Source organism: Macaca nemestrina, chromosome 4 (genome assembly GCF_043159975.1).
Source record: "Macaca nemestrina isolate mMacNem1 chromosome 4, mMacNem.hap1, whole genome shotgun sequence".
Classification (NCBI taxonomy): Eukaryota; Metazoa; Chordata; class Mammalia; order Primates; family Cercopithecidae; genus Macaca; species Macaca nemestrina.
The window spans coordinates 4,332,581-4,354,398 of NC_092128.1; the positions used below are offsets into that span (position 1 = coordinate 4,332,581).

The 21,818-nt window shown below is 40.3% G+C and overlaps 1 protein-coding gene across 5 annotated transcripts in view; it reads left to right on the top strand.

Moving 5' to 3' along the window:
- Positions 1 to 21,818, top strand: part of LOC105474946 (PAX interacting protein 1) — a 59,634-nt gene that overhangs the window by 14,455 nt on the left and 23,361 nt on the right. For 2 of the 5 annotated variants that reach the window (XM_071094195.1, XM_071094194.1), the window contains exons 5-8: positions 6,017 to 6,130; positions 12,950 to 13,585; positions 20,431 to 21,181; positions 21,677 to 21,771. In XM_071094195.1, the coding sequence (XP_070950296.1) occupies positions 6,017 to 6,130; positions 12,950 to 13,585; positions 20,431 to 21,181; positions 21,677 to 21,771 (1,596 nt within the window). Of the gene's footprint in view, positions 1 to 772; positions 1,523 to 3,175; positions 3,339 to 6,016; positions 6,131 to 12,949; positions 13,586 to 20,430; positions 21,182 to 21,676; positions 21,772 to 21,818 lie in introns of those variants that run through there. The other 3 variants (XM_071094198.1, XM_071094196.1, XM_071094197.1) reach the window with 3 other exon arrangements.

Here is a 21,818-nt window from a genome sequence, read left to right on the forward strand (position 1 = left end):
TGGAGCTGGGTAGTATTTGGTTTAGCATTGTTAGGTTGTTGGCCAGACTCAACAGTTAATACAAAGAATATCACCTGTCTGAACTTGATCCCTCCTCTGTCCAAGTAATAAGTAAATTTATCTGTGGTTACTGTGTTTTTGTTTGTGTCTCTTATATTCTGGAAGTTCTCTAAAATCCTGTTTTTGTTTTTGTGACATTAATTTGATGGAGATCCTTCAAGTAGCAAAGTTGGCTTATTTTTTTTCTCTTTAACAGGAATTTTGTTGGTATTTATATTTTGCAATGTTTTTTCATATCTGTTATAAGTGTATGTTTACATGAATGATCTTTAAAGTTGGCTAAAATGAGAAAACCTTTTAAATGCTGGGTGCTATGGTTACATGTAATTTTTATTGTTTTCCTCTACTTCTCTGTATGTTCCAAATTTACAATCAACGTATCAGAAAAGTTTTAAAAATGAAAACATTACTACTTATGTATAAACACAATGTACTTTGGCTAAAATGTGAATTTTTCATTTAATTTTATTTGCATCGGTTGGATTTCTGGGTTTCAGAGACTCAGAGCCGACTATCCAGAAATGATTCCAATTGAATGAGAAAGGGAGAGAGGACGAAGGGCCACGCTGAGTTTGGGACAGGGACAGAGAGTCCTGTGGGCATTTTTCAGAGATGAAGGTCACAGTGACATGGGATTTTGAAGACTTGATTTGGTGAAATAAATAAGAAAATCAAAAGTATGTGAGTATAAGATGATTATAGGGTTTCAAATGAGGTAATTAGATATTGTTAAATATTAACTATGAGTTTAGCACCAGAGAATATTATTAGTCTTCCAAAGAACTAATAGTTATGTTTATCAGAGTTTATATTTGTAATAGATTGTTATATAATACATGTAATAAATTAGGTATAGTATAGACATACATACAGGATACATATATGACCACTCGGGGGGCACAGGTATGACTGTATGAGCTTAGGAAGGATGGCATCAGTCTGGATTGCGAGACGAGGGAGGCCTTGATAGAGAGGATGTAAGGTTTGAGTGGCCCTGAAGGAATGGACAGAATTGGAGGAAATGGGAAGGGAGGAGGGCATTCTGCGTAGAGCAAGGTGGAAGGAGAAGTCAGGAGTACACAGACGCTAGGTAAGGGGAGACTGGTGTCAGCCAAGCGTGTGCATTTGCACGTAGAAGAAAAAATGGTCAGGCAGGTAGATGGATAGAGACGATGGGAAAACAAGGTATAGGAGTTTGAACTGGCTAAAGTAGGTAGCAGGATGCTTCATCACCCTTTTTTCCTCGTTATTTGATTTTGGGTTACAAATACTTACCTCAGAAAATTTGGGAGACAAAAAGCAAACAAAATTAGAATCACTTGTGATCATTGCAGGTAAAACTGGTCCAGGAGCTCTGAGCATGACTTGCAGGGCAGGACAGAGGCTGGAGTTTTGACAAATGGAGATTGGATTCAGGGTAGCAGATACAACATGGGACTTAGCAACAGATGGGACTCAGCAGGTATTGGGGACGTGGGATGCTGTGGTGCAAAGAGTGAGAAGCCAACCCTCACTGTATACCTCCCTGCGCCAGATCCCATGGTGGATGCCAAAGATTATGTCATTGTTTCAGTTGGGGAGCACCAGCAGAGTGGCAGCATCGCTGATGGAGCTGGGAAATAGGGAGGATCCTGATTGGCGAAGGGAGATGGCAACACTGGTTTGAAACACACTTTGGGCTGTTGATAAGATTTGGAAGTGTAGGAACTTGGAGATCCTGTGGCATGAAGGAAATTCCCACAGAGCATGATAGAGAGAGGAACAGATAACCGGGAGTAGAGCCTTGGATAGCACGCATTGGTAGAGAGATTTGGGGAGAAAAAAAAAAGAAGGAGCTTGAAAACAGATGATACTGGAGGAGTAGGATATTATTTTTAGAAGCCAAGATAAAGTCAGATTTAATCATTTTTATTTTCATTGCTGGGAAGTAACAACAACCCAGGTAAAGATTTAGAGCATAAATTGATAGAAGATAATTGTACATAGGTGTGTGTGTACATAGGTCCTATTCTGTGACCCAGGAAGCGGAGGAAAAGGATGATAGAAAGTGATACAGGAGTATCAGCTGGCTCAGTGAGCATCACACAGGCTGAGGGGTCTAAGTACATCTTGGGTTCTCAAGTGAGAAGTCACCAGTGTAGTCCCTGTGGGAACAGGAGGATGGATATCCATAAAGAAACAAACTGCTCAGAGAACATGAATATCTTGATTCTTTGCAGTGGAATAGTGTCATTCGATTGTGTGGTCTGGGAAGGGGCTCTGCTGGTGACAAACTGGGCAGAGGCCCTGCTCACCCACTGTCAGATGAAAAGTCGAATTTTACCTTGGTGCTAAACTTACCAAGGGGAGTGGCTGGGTCAATGGTGGCCAAAAGTTTAATTAGTTAGCAAGATCTTTGACAGTATTTTATATCCTTTTAGCAAATTCAGTGGATAAGAAAAATTGGAATCCAGAATTAGCGTGATCTTTGTGGGCCACTTGCTTTACTTCCTGCAGTTCATCACTTAACATGAGGAACTGGAATCCCCAGTGTGTCATGGGGTAAAATAAAAACATGTCTTTTAAGTTGAGAAAGATTGTTCAAATAGGGATGGGGAAGACTTTAATAGTCACTTCTATGAAGAAACCCTGGAAATTGTAGTTTAAGAAAAGTGCATTGGGAGCACTAATATTTTGTGGTTGCTAAAAAATGTTATTTTGGTTTTAAGATATATTAACAAACATATGTACAGTGTGCAGCTAAGGGACTTTGATCCAACAAATCCTTGATGGGTACTTCCTTTGTGACAGGAGCAATGCAAAGGGGTACAAATTAATTAAGATGCGATTTCTCTCTCAGTAAACATACCGTCTGTGAGGGTCAGACCTTGGGCAAATACGGTATGTTGCAACGTATGCAAAAATGAAAGTGGGCCCCGGGTACAGAAAGAGGAGGGAGTGCTCACAGTGGTTAGTCCTCACTGATTGGAGACTGTCAGAGGGATCTGCACCTTTTCTGCACACTGGAACACCCATGCGCACACACGCTCACATGCACATGCCAGGCAGGACCCCAGCTTTACAAAAGGACTGTTTCTTGGTGGTTCTCAGTGACCTTCTGTCTTTTCCCCGTCAGGGTGTTGATACAAGCTGGAGCTCTTTGTTGGAGTCTTCCAGAGCTCTCCCAGGGAGAGGTAGGGAAGGGAGCTTGTCCAGCAGAAGTTGGGAAGCACAGAGATCATCTGCCTTCTTCTGACCCGGTATTGATGCAGGCTGAGGCCTCTGTTGTAATGTGCTGGGTAGGTTTTGGGGAATAGGTCAAGAGTGTAATGGAGAGCCTGGCCAGGTCATGATTTAAATCTAGAAGCCTAAAAAGTCCGTTCCATTCTGTATCTCAACAACAGTATTTCTTGACTGCCTACCCATGTGCCTTGCACTGTTCTAGGTACTGTGAAAGATCTCAGAGGAGTTGAGGACATCATGTAAGACTCTTTAATAAGGAGTGTTAGAGTTCATAATCAAGACTGGACAAGGAGAAAATCCTGTAAGCTAGAATCAAGGAGTGTCTTATTGGGGGTGGTGAGGCCTGAAGAAGGAAAAGGGAGAGTGTTCCTGATTGGTTTAAACAAAAGCTTTTATTCCTGGGGGGCACAGACTTGAAATTCTAGTCCTCTGCTCCTGGTTGCTTTGGAGTATAGTTGGGAGGACAGATAAGCAAGCAGATAGTTGTAGAGTGTGAGAAGTATTTAGATTTCTGTCCAGCTTGCTGTGGGAGTACAGTGGTAATGCCACCTGAGCCGAGTCTTACAGGAGGAGGTTGGAGGGTGGGCACGGCGGGGCACAGGAAAGCGGAACGTGTGAGGACGGCAGGTGCACGCGGGGGCAGGGCTCATGGGCAGGAGGAGGTGGTTAGGAGCCAGCCGGACAGGAAGGGCCTGGACACCACAGGGGAGCCTTTGGATTTTAGCCTTACAGCACTGAGGAGACATTATTAGCCAACATGATAACATTGGTATTTTGGAAAGATGGTTTTTTAAAAAGAAAAGCACTTTTCCCCAATTATAAAATTAATGCTTTTGAAAATTTGGAAAATACAGAAAAGTATAAAAATGAAAATAAAAATGTCCCCATAATCCTGTCACTAAGTAACTATTGTTAACATTTTGGTGTGGAAAGAGCATTCTTAATTATGCTGATGGAGATTCATTAAATGAACTGGTATGGATGTTCAAAGTCGTTTAATCCAAACGTACATCAGTGAAGAATCTGGGTCATGGAAGTTTTCCAAGTTGACATAAGCGAGTTATTGGAGGCATCGTATTAATTCCAGGTCTCCTCCATTCCTCCCTAGCTGATGTTCTTTCCACAGCAATCTACTGCACCCTGTTGAGGTCTACGCCTGTGACACAGGCCAAATAGGGTATAGGACTAGATTTACTGCAGTCAGTAAAATAAAATAATACTTAACTGAACATATAGGCAAATCTTGGTAATAAAGGCATATCTAGATTGTTTTTAATTTCATTTTTAATAAAGATTATATAATGACTCCTTGGATTAATCTGTATTATCATATAATTAAATCTCAACTCTCCAAATGCTGTAGGATATAAATGTTTTTGTGAAAGCCTCTAATAAAAATAACCTGGTCCAGTCTTCTGAAATGTGACATTGACTTACTAAATTAACAAGATAAAAAATAATGATTTGAAGTGATTTTTAGAAAGCTAACATGTTCTTGTTACTAGTTATAGAGTAGTGTGTAATACAAAATAATTTCTAGAAATGTTTGTAAAATTGATGAGAGTAGATGAAGAATGCTAGATTATTTGCAAGCTGCATACTGGCAGTTAAAAAGAGATTAACACGCTATTATCAGTACTTTTAAAACATTAACTTGAGACAAAGTTCAGGATTCTTCAACAACTATAATCCTCAACTTACAATAAATTTATCCAGAAAAAATTTACTTGGTTAAATGATTATCTTAGAATTAATGCTTATATTTTTATTTTTCTTAAATGTTCTTTTGCTTTTCAGACTCTAAAATTTCATTTTTTTAGAAATTGTTTTTGACTTTCCCAGCAGTAACTGCCCTTAGAGAAGCACTACAGAACAGTGGAAAGTCCAGTTTGGAGTTAGACCTGGGTGTAGACAGACCTGGGTTTTAAAAGCCAGCTTTTCCATTATTAGGTGTAATTTAGTGTGTTTCCTTATCTTTAAAATGGGGCGAATGATTCCTGTTTCACATGGCGGTTGGAAGGGTTAGCTGTATAGATAAAGCACTTGGCACAGTTCCTGGCACATAGTAGGCAGGCAATAAATGGTAGCTGTTTCTATTGTTACAGTGAAAGCCTGTTTGACCGCATAAGCCATTGTATCTGGAGTCGTTACTTCATCACTGAGCAAGCATAAGAATTATTCCTTTTATGCTTGCCTTCTTTCTTTCCTTTGTTAAGTAATATTTACATTTTCCCCTGAACTTATAAGCCACCATATTTTTATCTTTATTTTTATTTTATTCATTTCATAATTAGTATTTGTTATCCATTAGCATAAAGGCATTCCTAAAATACGATTTTGATATTGCTGTTGTATTTAAACATTTTCAAAAGTGACACAAATGGAAGCTGGAATGGTGTACTAGTTCTTCCTGCTTTTTTTCCCCTGACTGTTTTTGTTATAGACTGAAATAATCCTCCATTCCGCTTTTTGGAATGTGGATATAAATATTTTTAAATTCATTTGGTGACAAGGCAAAAATAAGTAATTATATATGTAAAACTATTATGATAGGAGTGAAATTTTTGTTATAATAAGCAGATAGCTAAGAGCTTCTCTATTTTTTCTACAGATATTCTTAGGTTAATTTTATTAAGGGAGAAACAGAATTGTTGCAATATATTACTAAAGTGAAAATATAGCCATGCACAGATTGAAATGTATGGTAAAAGCCTTCTTTCTAACTTCCCATCAGGTGTCATCTGAAGACAGAAGTGCCCTGTGGGCTTTGGTTACGTTCTATGGGGGGGACTGCCAGCTGACCCTCAATAAGAAATGCACGCATTTGATTGTTCCAGAGCCAAAGGGGGTAAGCATTTCTTGTGCCGCCTGCTTTTTGTATGTCATTTAAGAATTTCTAGTAATCACATGTCTTTTTTGAGCTTCTTTTAAATTAATTATTATATTTCATTTACAAAAGCTGATTATATTGGTTTATATTATTTATATCCAGCTTCATTCCACAAAAGATGTCAGACGATTGTAAATTGTAAGCCAAATATAACTTCTAAATACTATGAAATTTGGCTTCATTTTATGTGGAAAATAGGAAAATGTTATTAATCTGAAGAATTTCCTTTCAAATCCAGTAAAACTTTGGTTCATTTTTATTTGTTTAAAAAAATGTATTTTTAGTTCCCTTCACCATTTTTTTTTTTAAACCTCATACCAGGTATAATTATAAGCATGCGTTTAGTGAAATTTTTGATATATTTTCTTCTTCATAATCTGGAATATATGAAAATGACTTTTGTCTTGATAAGCATAGGGCTCTCATCCTTGAGCAGTGGTGTGGCTGTACGGATTTTGTTTCCACAAGTAGAGTTCCTGGATCAGCAGCATCTGCCCTCCTTGGGTACTTGTTAGAAATGCAGTCTGTTGGCCAGGCGCAGTGGCTCACGCCTGTAATCCCAGCACTTTGGGATGCCAAGGTGGATGGATCAGTTGAGGTCAGGAGTTCGAGACCAGCCTAACCAACATGAAGAAACCCCATCTCTACTAAAAATGCAAAAATTAGCCAGGCATGGTGGCATGTGCTTGTAATCCCAGCTACTCAGGAGGCTGAGACAAGAGAATCGCTTGAACCCAGGAGGTGGAAGTTGCAGTGAGCCAAGATCACACCACTGCACTCCAGTCTCGGTGACCGAGTGAGACTCTGTCTCAAAAAACAAAAAGAAATGAAGTCTGTCCAGCCTCTTCCCAGACCTAATCAAATGAGCCGAACAGTCAGTGTGTGATCAAGTCCTCTGGTGGGTGATTCTGATGCATACTAAAGTTTCAGAACCACTGTTCTATAGAAAGCATCATATAAAATTTATGATGTGACTCCTAAAATTTAAGTAAAAAACATATTTTCCATGACAATTTAAGTGATAAACAGTATGCTTTGGTTAAAATAGTGGGTTCTTTTTACATTAATGTTGATTTATAGCAAAAATTTATTTGATTTTTACATAGCTAATTTGAAGGGGAGATGAAACCTTTAACTTTTTTAACTGAGTTGGGATTATAATTTAAGAGGCACTATGTGAACAGAGTGGGTTTGTCAAAGCTGTTTTGAATTGTGATTTAACGTTTTAATTCTAGTGCCTTAATTTAGGGTTTTTCCCGCTTCCAAAATATTTTGATGATAAATTCTTAGTAACTCTTTGGGCTTTAGGATATAGTATGTATTTTAAAGTATTTATTGACTTTAGACTAATTTGTACGTGTATAGCTAAAAATGGAATCTTTTAAAATTTTTATTTGGAAGGAAAAACAAATCTAAGTCATAAGGTCTATATATAAATACTTTAATTGAGCTTTATTTATCCCAACAAAGAGGCACTTAAAAGAAATCATTTTCTTTGGCTAAAACATGCTTGTGAATAAGACAACAAATATGCTACTATAATTATATTTAGATAAAGCAAATACTCCATATATTTTAAAAGTTGATACTAAACATGATATTATGTATAATGTATTATGCATATATAGAGAGATTATCTTATCTAAGTCAATAGTGGAATTGTAATATTGTGTTATGTAATGTATTTGTTCTTCATTCTTGATTTCATTTATGGACTGGAAAAGATAAGTCTTTTTTTGCTTTTCCAATTTTAATTTCCCAGTTTTACATGAACTAATTCAACATAGGTAAAAATGAACTGCTATTTTAATGCTTACTGTGTTTCTTCTGCAACAGTAAATATTTGTTAAAAGCAGATTTTGTGTTTGCCAGTAATAAAAATAACACTAATACGCAGCCATTAGTGAGCACTTACTAGTTGCCAGTACCGTGCTGCTTGCGGCGTGCAGTGAAGGAAGTCCTGCTGTCCCCTTGGGGAAACTGAAACACAGACACCCACCATTTCTTTCTCTAACCCCGTTCTGTACACATTACTGTTCCTAAGTAATTTTTTTTTTTCTTGAGACAGAGTCTCACTCTGTCGCCCAGGCTGGGGTGCACTGGTGTGATCTCAACTCACTGCATCCTCCATCTCCCAGGTTCACACAATTCTCCTGCCTCAGCTTCCCAAGTAGCTGGGATTACAGGCACGTGCCACCACACCTGACCAATTTTTGTATTTTTAGTAGAGACCAAATTTTGGCCAGTCTGGTCTTGAACTCCTGACCTCAAGTGATCTGCCCACCTCGACCTCTCAAATTGCTGGGATTACAGGCATGAGCACTGCGCTCAGCCCTTAATTTTTAAGAAGTCATAATGCCCACATGTAAAGAAAGAGAAAGAGGGCAATTAATAATGAAAAACAACCAGAATTTTTAATGCTCAAGCATAACTACCCTAGAAGACAATGAAGTAGTAAGATATTACATGGGCCAGAAGTAGTGGCTCATGCCTATAAATCCCAGCACTTTGGGAGGCCGAGGTGGGAGGTCTCTTGAGCCCAGAAGTTTGAGATCAACCTGGGCAACAAAGTGAGACCCCATCTTTACAAAAAATAAAAAATTAGCTGGACGTGGTGACTCACACCTATGGTCCTAGCTACTTGGGAAGCTGGGGACGGAAGGATTGCTTGAGCCTGGGAGGTTGAGGCTGCAGTGAGCCGTGATTGCATCATTGCACTCCAGCCTGGGCAACAGAGTGAGACCCTGCTTCAAAAAAAAAAAAAAAAAAAAAGATATTTGTAAATGTGTAACTTACATATATGAGCATATATTTTTATGTATTACAGTCATGAATATGGCAGCTGCAAAAAAAGATTAATCTTGTATATCTGTTGTAATGATGACATAAAGGGTATAAGTGATCATTGCCCTTAGTGACATTTTCCAGTGAAATTCGATTAAAAAAAAAACTGACCAACTTGTAGTAAATTTTGAATAAGCTAGAAATAATTCCTTTGATTTTTTTTTTTTTTTTGAAAATTAAGTACATACCTCCATACATTTTTAAATATGACTGATGGTACATTACCAGAATGTTTGCAGGATAATTCCTCGACTATACAGCATTGTCTTGATCATTCTAGGACTTAGCATTGCCTCAACCATTTCCTTCCAGCCAGCTTTTGTGACAAATAACATGGGCTCTCACAAATTTCCAAAACTTCAGGGAGTGGTAACAGCTCTTCTTTAGTGTCAGACTTACTTTCAACCAAGATCACAGGATCAGAAAGTGACAGTTGGACTTCGTGTTCATGTCTGTCTGTTGTCTTTAAGGCAATAGTGTTTCATTCCTATTGGATCCTGGTAGGCCATGTACCCTTCTATGGCGTGGTGTTCCCTGCCTCACCTCACCTCTTCCCTGGTTCTTTCTAACTCACCCCTTGAAGGCTGAGAAGCACCAGTCTATAAAATGAACTGAAGGAGCCATATAATCTGGCATAGTCTGTTTATAAAACCAAAATGGTTTTAAGTTAATGTTAATTATAATTAGCCATTATGTTCTTGATTCATGATTATGTTATGTTTGTGGCTTATGTAACTCAATAACTACAAATATTTGAAAAATTAAATCCCTTTAAAAAGACTGAATTTTTATCATTCCTTTAAATTATTGTATTTTATAATCTATTCAGATATAAATTTGTAAACCTAATAGTGGTGAATTTAAATAGTTTCTTTTAATTTATAAGTTTTATGAGTGCTAGAGACCAGCTGACTATACACAAAAATAACATTTCTTTTTAAGGTAAATGTTTGTTTTTATTTTTTTTAATGAGCACATAGCAAAAGCTTGTGCAAATGGCATAATAAAACTACCTTTTATACTCTTGAAGTTTAAAAGTTTCAAATTGAAAAGAATGAAAGAATTTATAACTTAAAACCAACAGAAACAGGGTATGGTTATTAGTTGTTGGGGAGAGGGGACATGATTGACCCTTGAGGTCCTTAGCACTTCGTGAGTTAGAAGTTTTGAGGATACAAAATTTAGAATAATTTAGTTGATAAATTGGGTCAGGCAAAGGCATCTAAACATTGTTTTCCTCTTAAATCATCTTTGTTTAAACAGTTATTGTCTTTCAGTGATTAAAAACTACCTATCTTGTGAAAAGCGAGAGAAAACTTGAGTGAAATATAGTAAGACTGTTTACCTAAATGTTTTACTTAGATTTCCATAGGAAATAGTCAAGTTATTTCTGAAATGTGAAATGCCAGCATTCTATACAAACTAGGAACTCAAGAGCCTACTGGATCCCAGCTTTTTAAATGTGAAATTACCTTTTTCATATCCAAATTTTTCAGTGACTCCTCTTCATGGCGATAGTTTTGTTTTTTGGTATTTGCTAAAACAGAATTTAAAATAACTTTTTTTGTATTTTATTATTTCAACAAATATCTTTTTAACTTGGAAAAATAATATGTAAACCATATTACTTATAGTCATATGTTATTCAAACAGATGATATTTTTGTATTAATTGGTTTGTAAATATTTTGCTGTATACCTGGACTTCATATTTTCCTAAAATAACTCAGGTTTTTCTGGGATGGGTAGTCCAGAAATTGAAAATCTCTAGTAGAAATTTATCATCTGGAGAGATTTATATAACATTTTATGCTTTTAAATATTTAAGAACAGCATGATTTTTAGGATAAAGAATAAAACATTTTATTATCAAGGGTATAGGTAAATTGATGTACTCTTACATAGCTGTTGGAAGTGTGATTGCTATAGCCTTTTTGGGAAGGGAAGTGTAGTTATAGATATGAAACCTTATATCTGTATTTCTTTTCAAACCTCAACACCAAAACCTAGGAATAAGTCATAAAATATAACTCCAGTTTTTCATCGTAGTGAAACACTGGAAACAACTACGTGGCTAACACTGGGGGATGAACTAAGTTATACAGCTGTGCAACTGAAGAGGAAACTAAAAGCCTTTGAGACTATTGGGGAGATCTGAATAGGGCCTGAGGATGAGGTGAATCATAGTTCATTGTGCTGCTATGATAATTATGGTGATTTAGAAAGTCTTTATCAATTTGAGATCCATAAACAAAGTCCAGGAGAAGCAAGATTTGTAAAAGGCCAGTTATTGAAGCTGGGTGACAGATACAAGGGATTTATTCCACTAGTCTCTAATTTGGTCTGTGTTTGAAAATGTACATAAAAAAGTTAAAAACAAAAGCATAAAAGTGTACATATTTTCATAGGAGGAGGTTGTTCACAATATATTAAGTGAAAAAGGAGCATTATAAAGTATTTGTTTACTATGACTATGTGTTTTTTCCCTTGGTCCTTTTAATATATGTACATATATATTTATAACAAATAATTTAAACTCTACCCTTAAAATGTTAATCGTGGTTCTCTCTAGTCAGTGTGATTATGATTACATTCATTTTCCTTTGCTTAGCTTCTTATTCATGGGTGTCTCCCATGACTAGGTTTTTCTTGTATTTTAAAAAGGTTTAAGAAAGAACAACCTCACAAACACAAGTTAAGTCACTGAGCCGTGTGCAGAGCTCACTGTTTGCAAGGATGTGCATCTCCCAGATGGACAATGCCTGGCGTTTGCCGCCAGGACTGAATGACAGCTGTCCTCCCTGTGCTGCTGCCCCACATCCCTATTGCGTGTGACTCTTATTCTACCCAGAAATTGCAAGTGCCGCCTTGGGGCTCCACAGCAGGACATGGAGTTGAGTTTAGGGCCCTGAATATGTGTTTGCTAGAGAATTGCTGTTATGTGTTAGGCTTTTAGAAGCACAGCCAGATTTACAAACTCATTTATTTTAAAGTTACTTTATTATCGTATTACTCTTACTTAACATTTTTAATTTATTTCTTCTTTCTTTGTTATTCCTTCCCTTGTGCCTTCCACATTCTGCACCCTTTACCACAGTAGAGGCCTCTGTTAACTTGCCGTACATACTACTCCGGACACGTCTTTTCCATTGGGCTGTATTTTCTGCTTTCGTTCTAACTGTGCAAATTGTCATCATTTGTGCCCCAGCCAAAGCTCACCTTTCAATGGGGCTTTCCTCGTGTCCTCCAGCTTACCTTGATGAGATCACCTTCCAATCTGTCACCGCATCATTCAGCACTGGTTTTATATTGTATTTGCATTCCATATTTAATTTCTCTTTAGAACCAAATTGTGAGCCTTGTTAGGTCAGAGACTTGTTGCATCCTTTGTGTCTCCATCCCTTAGTGCTGCTTGGCATATAGCATGAGCTCCATAAATACTGGATCTTGAATAGAGCTATCCTGTGCAAGTCAGCCAAGTCAGCCACACTCCCTGAGTGTATGTGATGAAATGGTGGCACTCTGCCATGCCGTTACTTTACTAACTGTCGTGGAAAAGCAAGCTTCTAAATATTATCAGTCAATAAAAACTTAGGTAGCAATTATTCGCTTCCTAATTTTCCATAGGATTACTAGCTCTACTTTTGTACTTAAAATATCATTTTAAAAAGTTAATTTTAAGCGAAGTCTTTTAAGACTCCTACTGCAGGCATGAGACCTTCCTACGGTCACTGCTGTATGGTTCCTTTTAACTTTTGCCTCATGTCCTCTGTCTGAAAGATCAAACTTTCCTTATGTATAAAAGTGTAATAATAGTTGCTCAACATTTCAACTGCATTCCTCTCCTGAGTTTTTTCTAAAATGCATAATTGTAGGAAATGTGATAAAATTCACAGCTTTGTTTTGTGTGTGTGTGTTTCTGCTTTCCTCATAGGAGAAATACGAATGTGCTTTAAAGCGAGCAAGTATTAAAATTGTGACTCCTGACTGGGTTCTGGATTGCGTATCAGAGAAAACCAAAAAGGACGAAGCATTTTATCATCCTCGTTTGATTATTTATGAAGAGGAAGAAGAGGAAGAGGAAGAGGAGGAGGAAGTAGAAAATGAGGAACAAGATTCTCAGAATGAGGGTAGTACAGATGAGAAGTCAAGCCCTGCCAGCTCTCAAGAAGGGTCTCCTTCAGGTGACCAGCAGTTTTCACCCAAATCCAACACTGAAAAATCTAAAGGGGAATTAATGTTTGATGACTCTTCAGATTCGTCACCGGAAAAACAAGAGAGAAATTTAAACTGGACCCCGGCCGAAGTCCCACAGTTAGCTGCTGCAAAACGCAGGCTGCCTCAGGGAAAGGAGCCTGGGTTGATTAACTTGTGTGCCAATGTCCCACCCGTTCCAGGTAACATTTTGCCCCCTGAGGTCCGGGGTAATTTAATGGCTGCTGGACAAAACCTCCAAAGTTCTGAAAGATCAGAAATGATAGCTACCTGGAGTCCAGCTGTACGGACATTGAGGAATATTACTAATAATGCTGACATTCAGCAGATTAACCGGCCATCAAATGTAGCACATGTAAGTCACTCAGAAAAAAATTTCAGTATTGGATTTTAGAATTGGATTTCACAGTCTATTTCAACGTAATTTATTGGTTTTGCTTTTTCAGACCAAATAACTTACAAGCAGTATTTGTATGAGAACCTGTTTACTGTTGTGTGTGTGTGTGTGTATATATATATATTTATTTATTTCAGGGTCATTGGAAAAAAGGTAACTGTACGTTAAGTTGAAGATTCAAAGCAGGTGAGTAGAACCAGGACATCAGTGATGGCGTACTATCCCTTGAAGGGTTTCTACTCTTACTTACTTTAAAATTAGCAATGGCACCAAAGAGAATAATGAAGTTTACCAGCTGTACCTGATTTGCTTATAAAGAACTTCATGGTAGTAAGTAAATAGCACAAATTCATGCATTTGTTGAAGAAGCCTTGATTTCAGGTTACAGTTTATATAGCATGGAGCTTATTGATACAGAGTGGATCTTAAGTTTTGTTGCTGTTGTTTTTTGTTTTTTTGTTTTGTTTCGTTTTTGTTCTTGTTTTTTTTGAGATGGAGTCTCACTCTGTCGCCCAGGCTGGAGTGCAGTGGTATGATCTCAGCACACTGCAACCTCTGCCTCCCGGGTTCAAATGATTCTCCTGCCTCAGCCTCCCAAGTAGCTGGGATCACAGGCATGCGCCACCATGCCTGGCTAATTTTTTTTTTTTTTTTTTGTATTTTTAGTAGAGACAGGGTTTCACCATGTTGGCCAGGCTGGTCTTGAACTCTTGATTTCTAGTGATCCACCCACCTCGGCCTCCCGGAATGCTGGGATTACAGGTGTGAGCCACCATGCATGGCCTTAAAAGTTTTAAGTAGATATATTTCTATTTAAGACAGAAAGAAGGTAGTTGAGGTGGTATATTGGCCACTCTTTGCATTTTTCTGGGCACTGGAGATAAAATTGTAAATAAGAAAACCAATTTAGGTAGAGAAGACATACAGTAAGAGGAGAAATATGAACAGACGCACTGTTGATGGTGAAAGGTGTTTCGAAGAAAATAATCAGGGTCCCGTAATAGCAGGTGAAGGGAAGGAGGCTGTTTTAGACGAGATGATCAAGAAGGACCTCAGGCAGGAGGTGACTCAGATCAGGGTTGAATGACAAGGAAAGGCCATGCAAAGAACTGAGGGCACAGAGTTCCCAGGCAAAAGGAAGACACAAATGTGGGCATGAATTTGCTGAGTTCTAAGAAAAGAAAGTTAATAAAATTTGAACTGCATAAGGTGAATGAGTTCTAGGAAGGATTTAAAAGGGGCCTTGCCATATAGGGCCATAGTGAGGAGTATGGACTTTCTTGGAAGGAAGCCACTGGGTTTTGAGTTGGGGTGAGATGCACTCTGATAGGTATTGTGTAAACAGTGGATCGTAGAGGGGCAGGGGCAAGAGTGAAGCAGAGAGGCCCCATAAGAGGATATAGAGGTGGAGTTTGAGAGAGAAAAAAAATGAATGGGAGGATCCAGCTTTCTGGCCTGAGCAAGTGAAGGAAGTTGATGCCGTTTCAGAGATAAGGGACACTGGGAAAGCTGCAGGTTTGAAGAATCCAAGTTTCTTTTCAGATGTGTTGGGTTGGAGGTATCTGATCCATGCAGGGGCTGTCTGCTACACAGTGGAACCAGAGGAAACAAGGCTGACTGAAGCTATGGAGGTAGATGTGAGGATGTATAGTAGGCGGGACAGAGCAAGAGGAGGGTCTGGGACCAGGTCCTGAGGAGCCCCACCATTGAGAGCCAGCTGGGCTGTTCCATCTGATGGTGACGCCCCATCTGCCGCTTCACCTTGTTCTGGACACTTTCATTTCATAATAACAGTTCAAAGTCCCAGAAAAATGGCTCTGCATATAGGAACAGCCTGAAGCAGGATCCAATATTCTCCACATCCACTTTCAGTAGAAAGGCTTGATGTTGATGAAGTGGGGAAATTCAGTATGGCGTAGGTGTAAGGTGATGTTGACAAACAATGACGTTGACAACAATGATGTTGACAAACATTTTATTGGGTGTGATAATAGCAGTGGTTTAAAAAGTGTGTAGAAATGCTGTGGGACAGACAAAATCCTTGTCTCACCTCCCCTCCACCTAAGCAGCAGGTATTAGTAGTACACGATTCTTGGGATGATGGCAGCGGTTGGCTGGCATCCAGAATAAGGTAGAGGCAAACATGCCCTTTAGATGTTGGACAGCAGACAGTTAAGATGGTGGGGGAGAAGATGAGTAGAGAGAGAAGATCATCGGGTTTGAGGAGATTAGATTTTCAAATAGTTGATTAATAGATAGGGAAGACATTCTTCGTACACATTGGGTTTCTGGCTTGAGAGGTGGGTACCTGATAAAATGCCTAGCTGGCATTCCTCAAGTCCTGGGTGGTGACAGTGCCTTGTAGCTGAGCAGCAGCTGCCTGTTAGAGAGGGGTTCTCGGGCCTGCTTCGGTGCCCACCACTCCATGCTACCTTGCTGGGTCCTGGAGGAAAACAGGCCTGCCACTGACCATAGGTCTTGGGGGTGGTTGGGAATGTGTGGCTGAGGAAATGGGGAGAAGGCCACCAAGATGAGGAGGTCCAAGAGCTTCTAGGCCAGGGATTGTCCAAATGGGTCCCCATGAGAGCGCTGGGGTCAGCCAAGTTTAGGGAAAAGGTAGATGCACAGAAGGAGCAGCTCCAGCACCGCCCAGTGCTGAGGTTTCCGGCCCTGGTCTCTGCGCATCCATGTCCAGGCAGGTGGGCGGGATAAAGCCACAGGGCACAGTCTCAGCCACAGAGCAGCAAAGTGACGATCACACAGTCGTCCTGAGAACCAGAGGATGTCGTGACAGGTAGAAAGTAAAGGCCATAAAGAATGATAGGCTAGAGACAAAGAGAATTCTAGCATTTTTGACCTCAGACATGAGAAGAGTGATGATACTGCTGAGGTGGAGGAATTGAGGTGACCAGTCCTGGCAGGAAGACTGGGACCACACAGTGGACCTGTCCTGTCAGCAGTGGGGTATGTGGGACATGGGCCATAAAGATCTCTCATAGGGTTGGTGTGAGGAATCATGGATGAAGCCTCTGGCACTTTGAGAAATGCTACTATCTCACTTCCTTTAGGTGAGAAATTATGGACAGAAGTCATCCATTTGAAATAGGAAATGTTCTTTGCTCTTCATTTATTTGTGGTGTCAAAAAGTGTTGGTCAGTTACTGCTGGTTAGTTACTACTTATTCCTAATATATATGTTTTGGTTGTTTTTTGAGACAGAGTCTCACTCTGTCGCCCAGGCTGTAGTGCAGTGGTGCGATTTCTGCTCACTGCAACCTACACCTCCCTGGCTTAGGCGATTCTCTTGCCTCAGCCTCCTGAGTAGCTGGGATTACAGGTGCCCATCACCATGCCCGGCTAATGTTTGTTTATTTTTATTAGAGATGGATTTTTGCCATGTTGGCCAGGCTGGTCTTGAACTCCTGACTTCAGGTGATCCGCCCACCTCAGCCTCCCAAAGTGCTGGGATTATAGGCCTTATGTTTTTCAAATACAATGGATGTTGGTTTAAATATAAACTTCCAGCCGGGCATGGTGTCTCAAGCCTGTAATCCCAGCACTTTGGGAGGCCGAGATGGGCGGATCACGAGGTCAGGAGATTGAGACCATCCTGGCTAACACGGGGAAACCCTGTCTCTGCTAAAAAAATACAAAAAACTAGCCTGGCGCGGTGGCGGGCGCCTGTAGTCCCAGCTACTCGGGAGACTGAGGCAGGAGAATGGCGTAAACCCGGGAGGCGGAGCTTGCAGTGAGCTGAGATCCGGCCATGGCACTCCAGCCTGGGCGACAGAGCGAGACTCCGTCTCAAAAAAAAAAAAAAAAAAAATATATATATATATATATATATATATATATAAATAAACTTCCTTAAGTTTGTATTTGGATATAGAGACAAAATAATTTACTTTGAAACGGAAAGAATTGACTGCAGTAGGGGTTTGAGCACATCTCTGCAGTGGAAATTGTCCTTAGGAGATAAATTTGGTATACTCAGCTGTGTGCTCTAGCGGTGGAAAACGGAGAAGGCTCCATCCATTTCTAGTGAGTGAGTGGATTTGGTCACTAGTGAGAATCGCAGAGGTTTCTGAGAGACTTTCGTCAGTGCAAGAGAACATAAGGACATTTTACTGCTAGATGTGAGGAAAATGACTTTTTGAAACTTTAGAAATATGAGACAGATTTAGTTGAACTAATGTTGGTTGGGGGGGCGTAACTTACCATCAAAATCCTGTTTAAATTGCAAATTTATAGTGGTTAGAAGCCATGTGGTGTGTATCATAATGCATTCTGTATATGGAATTCAGTAACTCAGTATTAATGTAGTATAAATGAGGATTATGACAGTTGTAATGGAAAAATTTTAACTTGACATTCATTCAGAATTGTTTGTAGCATAGCACAATTATGTAATTGAGCAATTAAGATTCGTTTTCATACGTTCTTCAGGACTAACGTGTTTCCAGCCAGAGGCAGATCAGATGGTTGAAAAAGTGATCAGATGAATGTGGTAGGGGTTTTGGGTGGCATCTCGATGGCTGGTCTTGCAGATGCCTCCTCTTCAGTCAGGCCTGCACCTCTCGCTGCCTCAAGTGGAAAAGGTTCCAGGTCAATGGCTGTCTTCATTTCTAGCCGGGACTCTCATCCTGAATCTCCATCTGTTCTTCTCCCTTAATGGGCTGGGTTAGCAGTGGACGAGGACCCATCTTAACTGAAGCCTGTAGTAGAAACAGCTCCTGTCCCACCCAGGCCTCCCTCAGCCCTCTGAGATCAGATGGAGCACTTTCTGCAGGCAGCAGACCCTGCTGAGTCCTCGTGGCCAATCTGAAAAATAGGAGCCTCTGGCCTCCGTTCTGTCCTGATGTCTGCGGCTGTGTTTGTCTAGGTCCTGTGCCCCTTCCTGAGCTCCCTTTCTCCTGGAGTTGGCAGGTGTAGAGGCGCGGGGGCAGGATGTGGCGAATGAGTGGTTCAGCCCCGTCCACCTGCAGATGGGCATTTATTTCTTTACTATCCCTCAGAGTTCCATGGGCTGTTTACATATGAGGGTAAAAAAGGAATATGTGTACAAAATTCAAAAATTCAAATGATACCAAAGGACAGAGTGAACAGTTAAACTCTCCGCCCCCTCCCACCCCTCATTGCTGTTTACCTTCTCAAGAGGCAGCTGCTATTTCCAGCAGTTTGCCGTGTAGGGCTCATGGCTGGTGCCCACCAGGCAAGCAGGTGCCCCACACATGCATGCTTCTCTAGGGGGTGTTCGCACAGCACCAAATGCTGCTGGGCTCCGGGGGATGGCATGTGATGGGGTGAATTTTCCCCTCTTCTTTTCTGGATTTTTAAAAATACTTTTAAATATGGAGATGAAACAGTTGTCTTATTATTTTGTTTAAAAGACATTTTTCTGCTTAGAGTTCCACTCAGGTGTTTCTGAAGTCTTGAATCTCATAGAGATGTTTCATACATAAGGTGATTCTAAAGATGGTTGTACCTAAGCTCTTGATTTTGACTTATTTCAATTCTAAACACAATTATTTATCACTAAACCCAAAATCTGTTACCCTTGCAGGTCATATAACCTTTGCAATTTGGAGTCTGTTTAAGTGAAAGATACATGTTAGAATATGTTTGAGATTTTGTTATAGTTCTGATATGTGTTAAAATCAAATTCCTAGAATTTTGTTTACATTTTAAATGCTTTTATTAGGGTTAAAAGTTATATGGATTGAGTTTAGTAAAATCTATTTTTACTGATTTCCATGACCATAAGAAGTTGGTTTCAAATTTTTGTTGCTTGAGCATGTGGAACAAAATTCATTGTATAACATGTATCTTTTGTTGTATTCAGTACACTATAGGATATTAAAAAAATAACTTGCTCTTCTTGGTGGGCATCTGCTGGTCACCGTCCTTCTCCTACTCCTCAGTGTACGCAGAACTCTCAGCCTATTCCCTGTCATTGTGAAGCAGAAAGAGCTAGAAAACAAATAGTCTGGTTTGAATTCTTTTTTTCTAGCTTGAAATATTTTTGTCCCACATGAAGAACTCAGTCATTTTTGAGGAAGCATCATTTCCCAACTCTAATGATGAGTTCTTAGTTGGGAAAAACATCACCATTGAAACAGCTCTGGTGGTGTCTTAGCTGGCCTCCTTTTCTGAAGAATGCCAGTGTACATAGCAAGTTGACAGTGGAGCGAAGGGCTCTTGGAGTCACAGCTTAGGTCATGCTGCTTTCATCAGGAAGGTGATTCACTGAGAACCTTTCTTTACTAGACTCTGGGCTGTAAGACAAGAGGAAATGGGAAATGGCAGCTGTGGCGAGAAGGTTTGAGGTGAAGCTGAACCTGATTACCAGATGCTTTCACCACCTGTCATTCCTCAGTGCATTCCTGGGCCAGGAGAGGGTCTGCGGAGCTGATGTGGGTGATGGGCAGTGGAGAGGCGCTGCGGACAGTGCAGGGAGCACCGAGGCTTAGCCTCCACTTGTGCACAGGACTCACACGCCTTGCTCTGGCAAGCACATCAGCCGTCTGAGTCTTTGTCACTTTAATTCGTTAGTTTACTCCATTTTACTAACGCAGTTTCAAATTTTGGTGGTCTCAATATGTGAATGTACTTTATGATATTGGTGTTACAAAATAAATACAATTATTTTGTAGCAGTATTATTTTGAAGTTTCCAGTCATTTGCTGTGTCTGCTTGGTTGAATATTGTTAATAAATAGGATGCTATTATTCTCATGACTAAGAAATTATCATTCGTCTGTTTCAGGAACTACTGACAATGTTTCACCTATAACTTGTTTTGTAGATCTTACAGACGCTTTCAGCACCGACGAAAAATTTAGAACAGCAGGTGAATCACAGCCAGCAGGGACATACAAATGCCAATGCAGTGCTGTTTAGCCAAGTGAAAGTGACTCCAGAGACACACATGCTACAGCAGCAGCAGCAGGCCCAGCAGCAGCAGCAGCAACAGCACCCGGTTTTACACCTTCAGCCCCAGCAGATAATGCAGCTCCAGCAGCAGCAGCAGCAGCAGCAGCAGCAGATTTCTCAGCAACCTTACCCCCAGCAGCCACCACATCCGTTTTCACAGCAACAGCAGCAGCAGCAGCAAGCCCATCCGCATCAGTTTTCACAGCAGCAGCTACAGTTTCCACAGCAACAGTTGCATCCTCCACAGCAGCTGCATCGCCCTCAGCAGCAGCTCCAGCCCTTTCAGCAGCAGCATGCCTTGCAGCAGCAGTTCCATCAGCTGCAGCAGCACCAGCTCCAGCAGCAGCAGCTCGCCCAGCTCCAGCAGCAACACAGCCTGCTCCAGCAGCAGCAGCAGCAGCAACAGCAGATTCAGCAGCAGCAGCTCCAGCAGCAGCAGCTCCAGCGCATGCACCAGCAGCAGCAGATGCAAAGCCAGACGGCGCCACACTTGAGTCAGACGTCACAGGCGCTGCAGCATCAGGTTCCACCTCAGCAGCCCCCGCAGCAGCAGCAGCAACAGCAGCCACCACCACCACCACCTCAGCATCATCAGCTTTTTGGACATGATCCAGCAGTGGAGAGTTAGTAATGGAGATTTTTTTTTTCCCTCTCTCCTAAAAGTCTTGTACTCACATAAATGCTTTGAGAGTGTTTGAGTGTGGGGTAAGGATTCATGTCAACACAATTATTACAACATGGAGAGTGTGAGTCTCATACCTAACAAAGAATATCGTTACCATGGGATAATTATGCTTTCTTTTGTACTTTGGGACATCATATGCTGAAGTGAATATTGGTGTCCCGTAGAACACCTAGGCTGCCACAGGGACTCCTTCAGGGTATTTAACGGCCAGGCATAAGTTACGTTGGTTTTAGTTTTTAACGATTATTTGATGTAGACAGATAACTAGTATCTTTGTAGCAATATTCCCCATGCACTCTGATTACTGGTAGATATGTCATGGTCAAGACTGATTAACATAACAGAATCACATTGCAAGGCACCACTGTTTAACTTTTGTGCAAGCATATTCATAGGGTTTTAATTTTCTTTTTCTTGTATAATTTTACTCTAGTTCCAGAAGAAGGCTTCTTATTGGGATGTGTGTTTGCAATTGCGGATTATCCAGAGCAGATGTCTGATAAGCAACTGCTGGCCACCTGGAAAAGGGTGAGATTGTGCCTGGAGGAAGGACGACTGTATCTGAAGATGCTTCT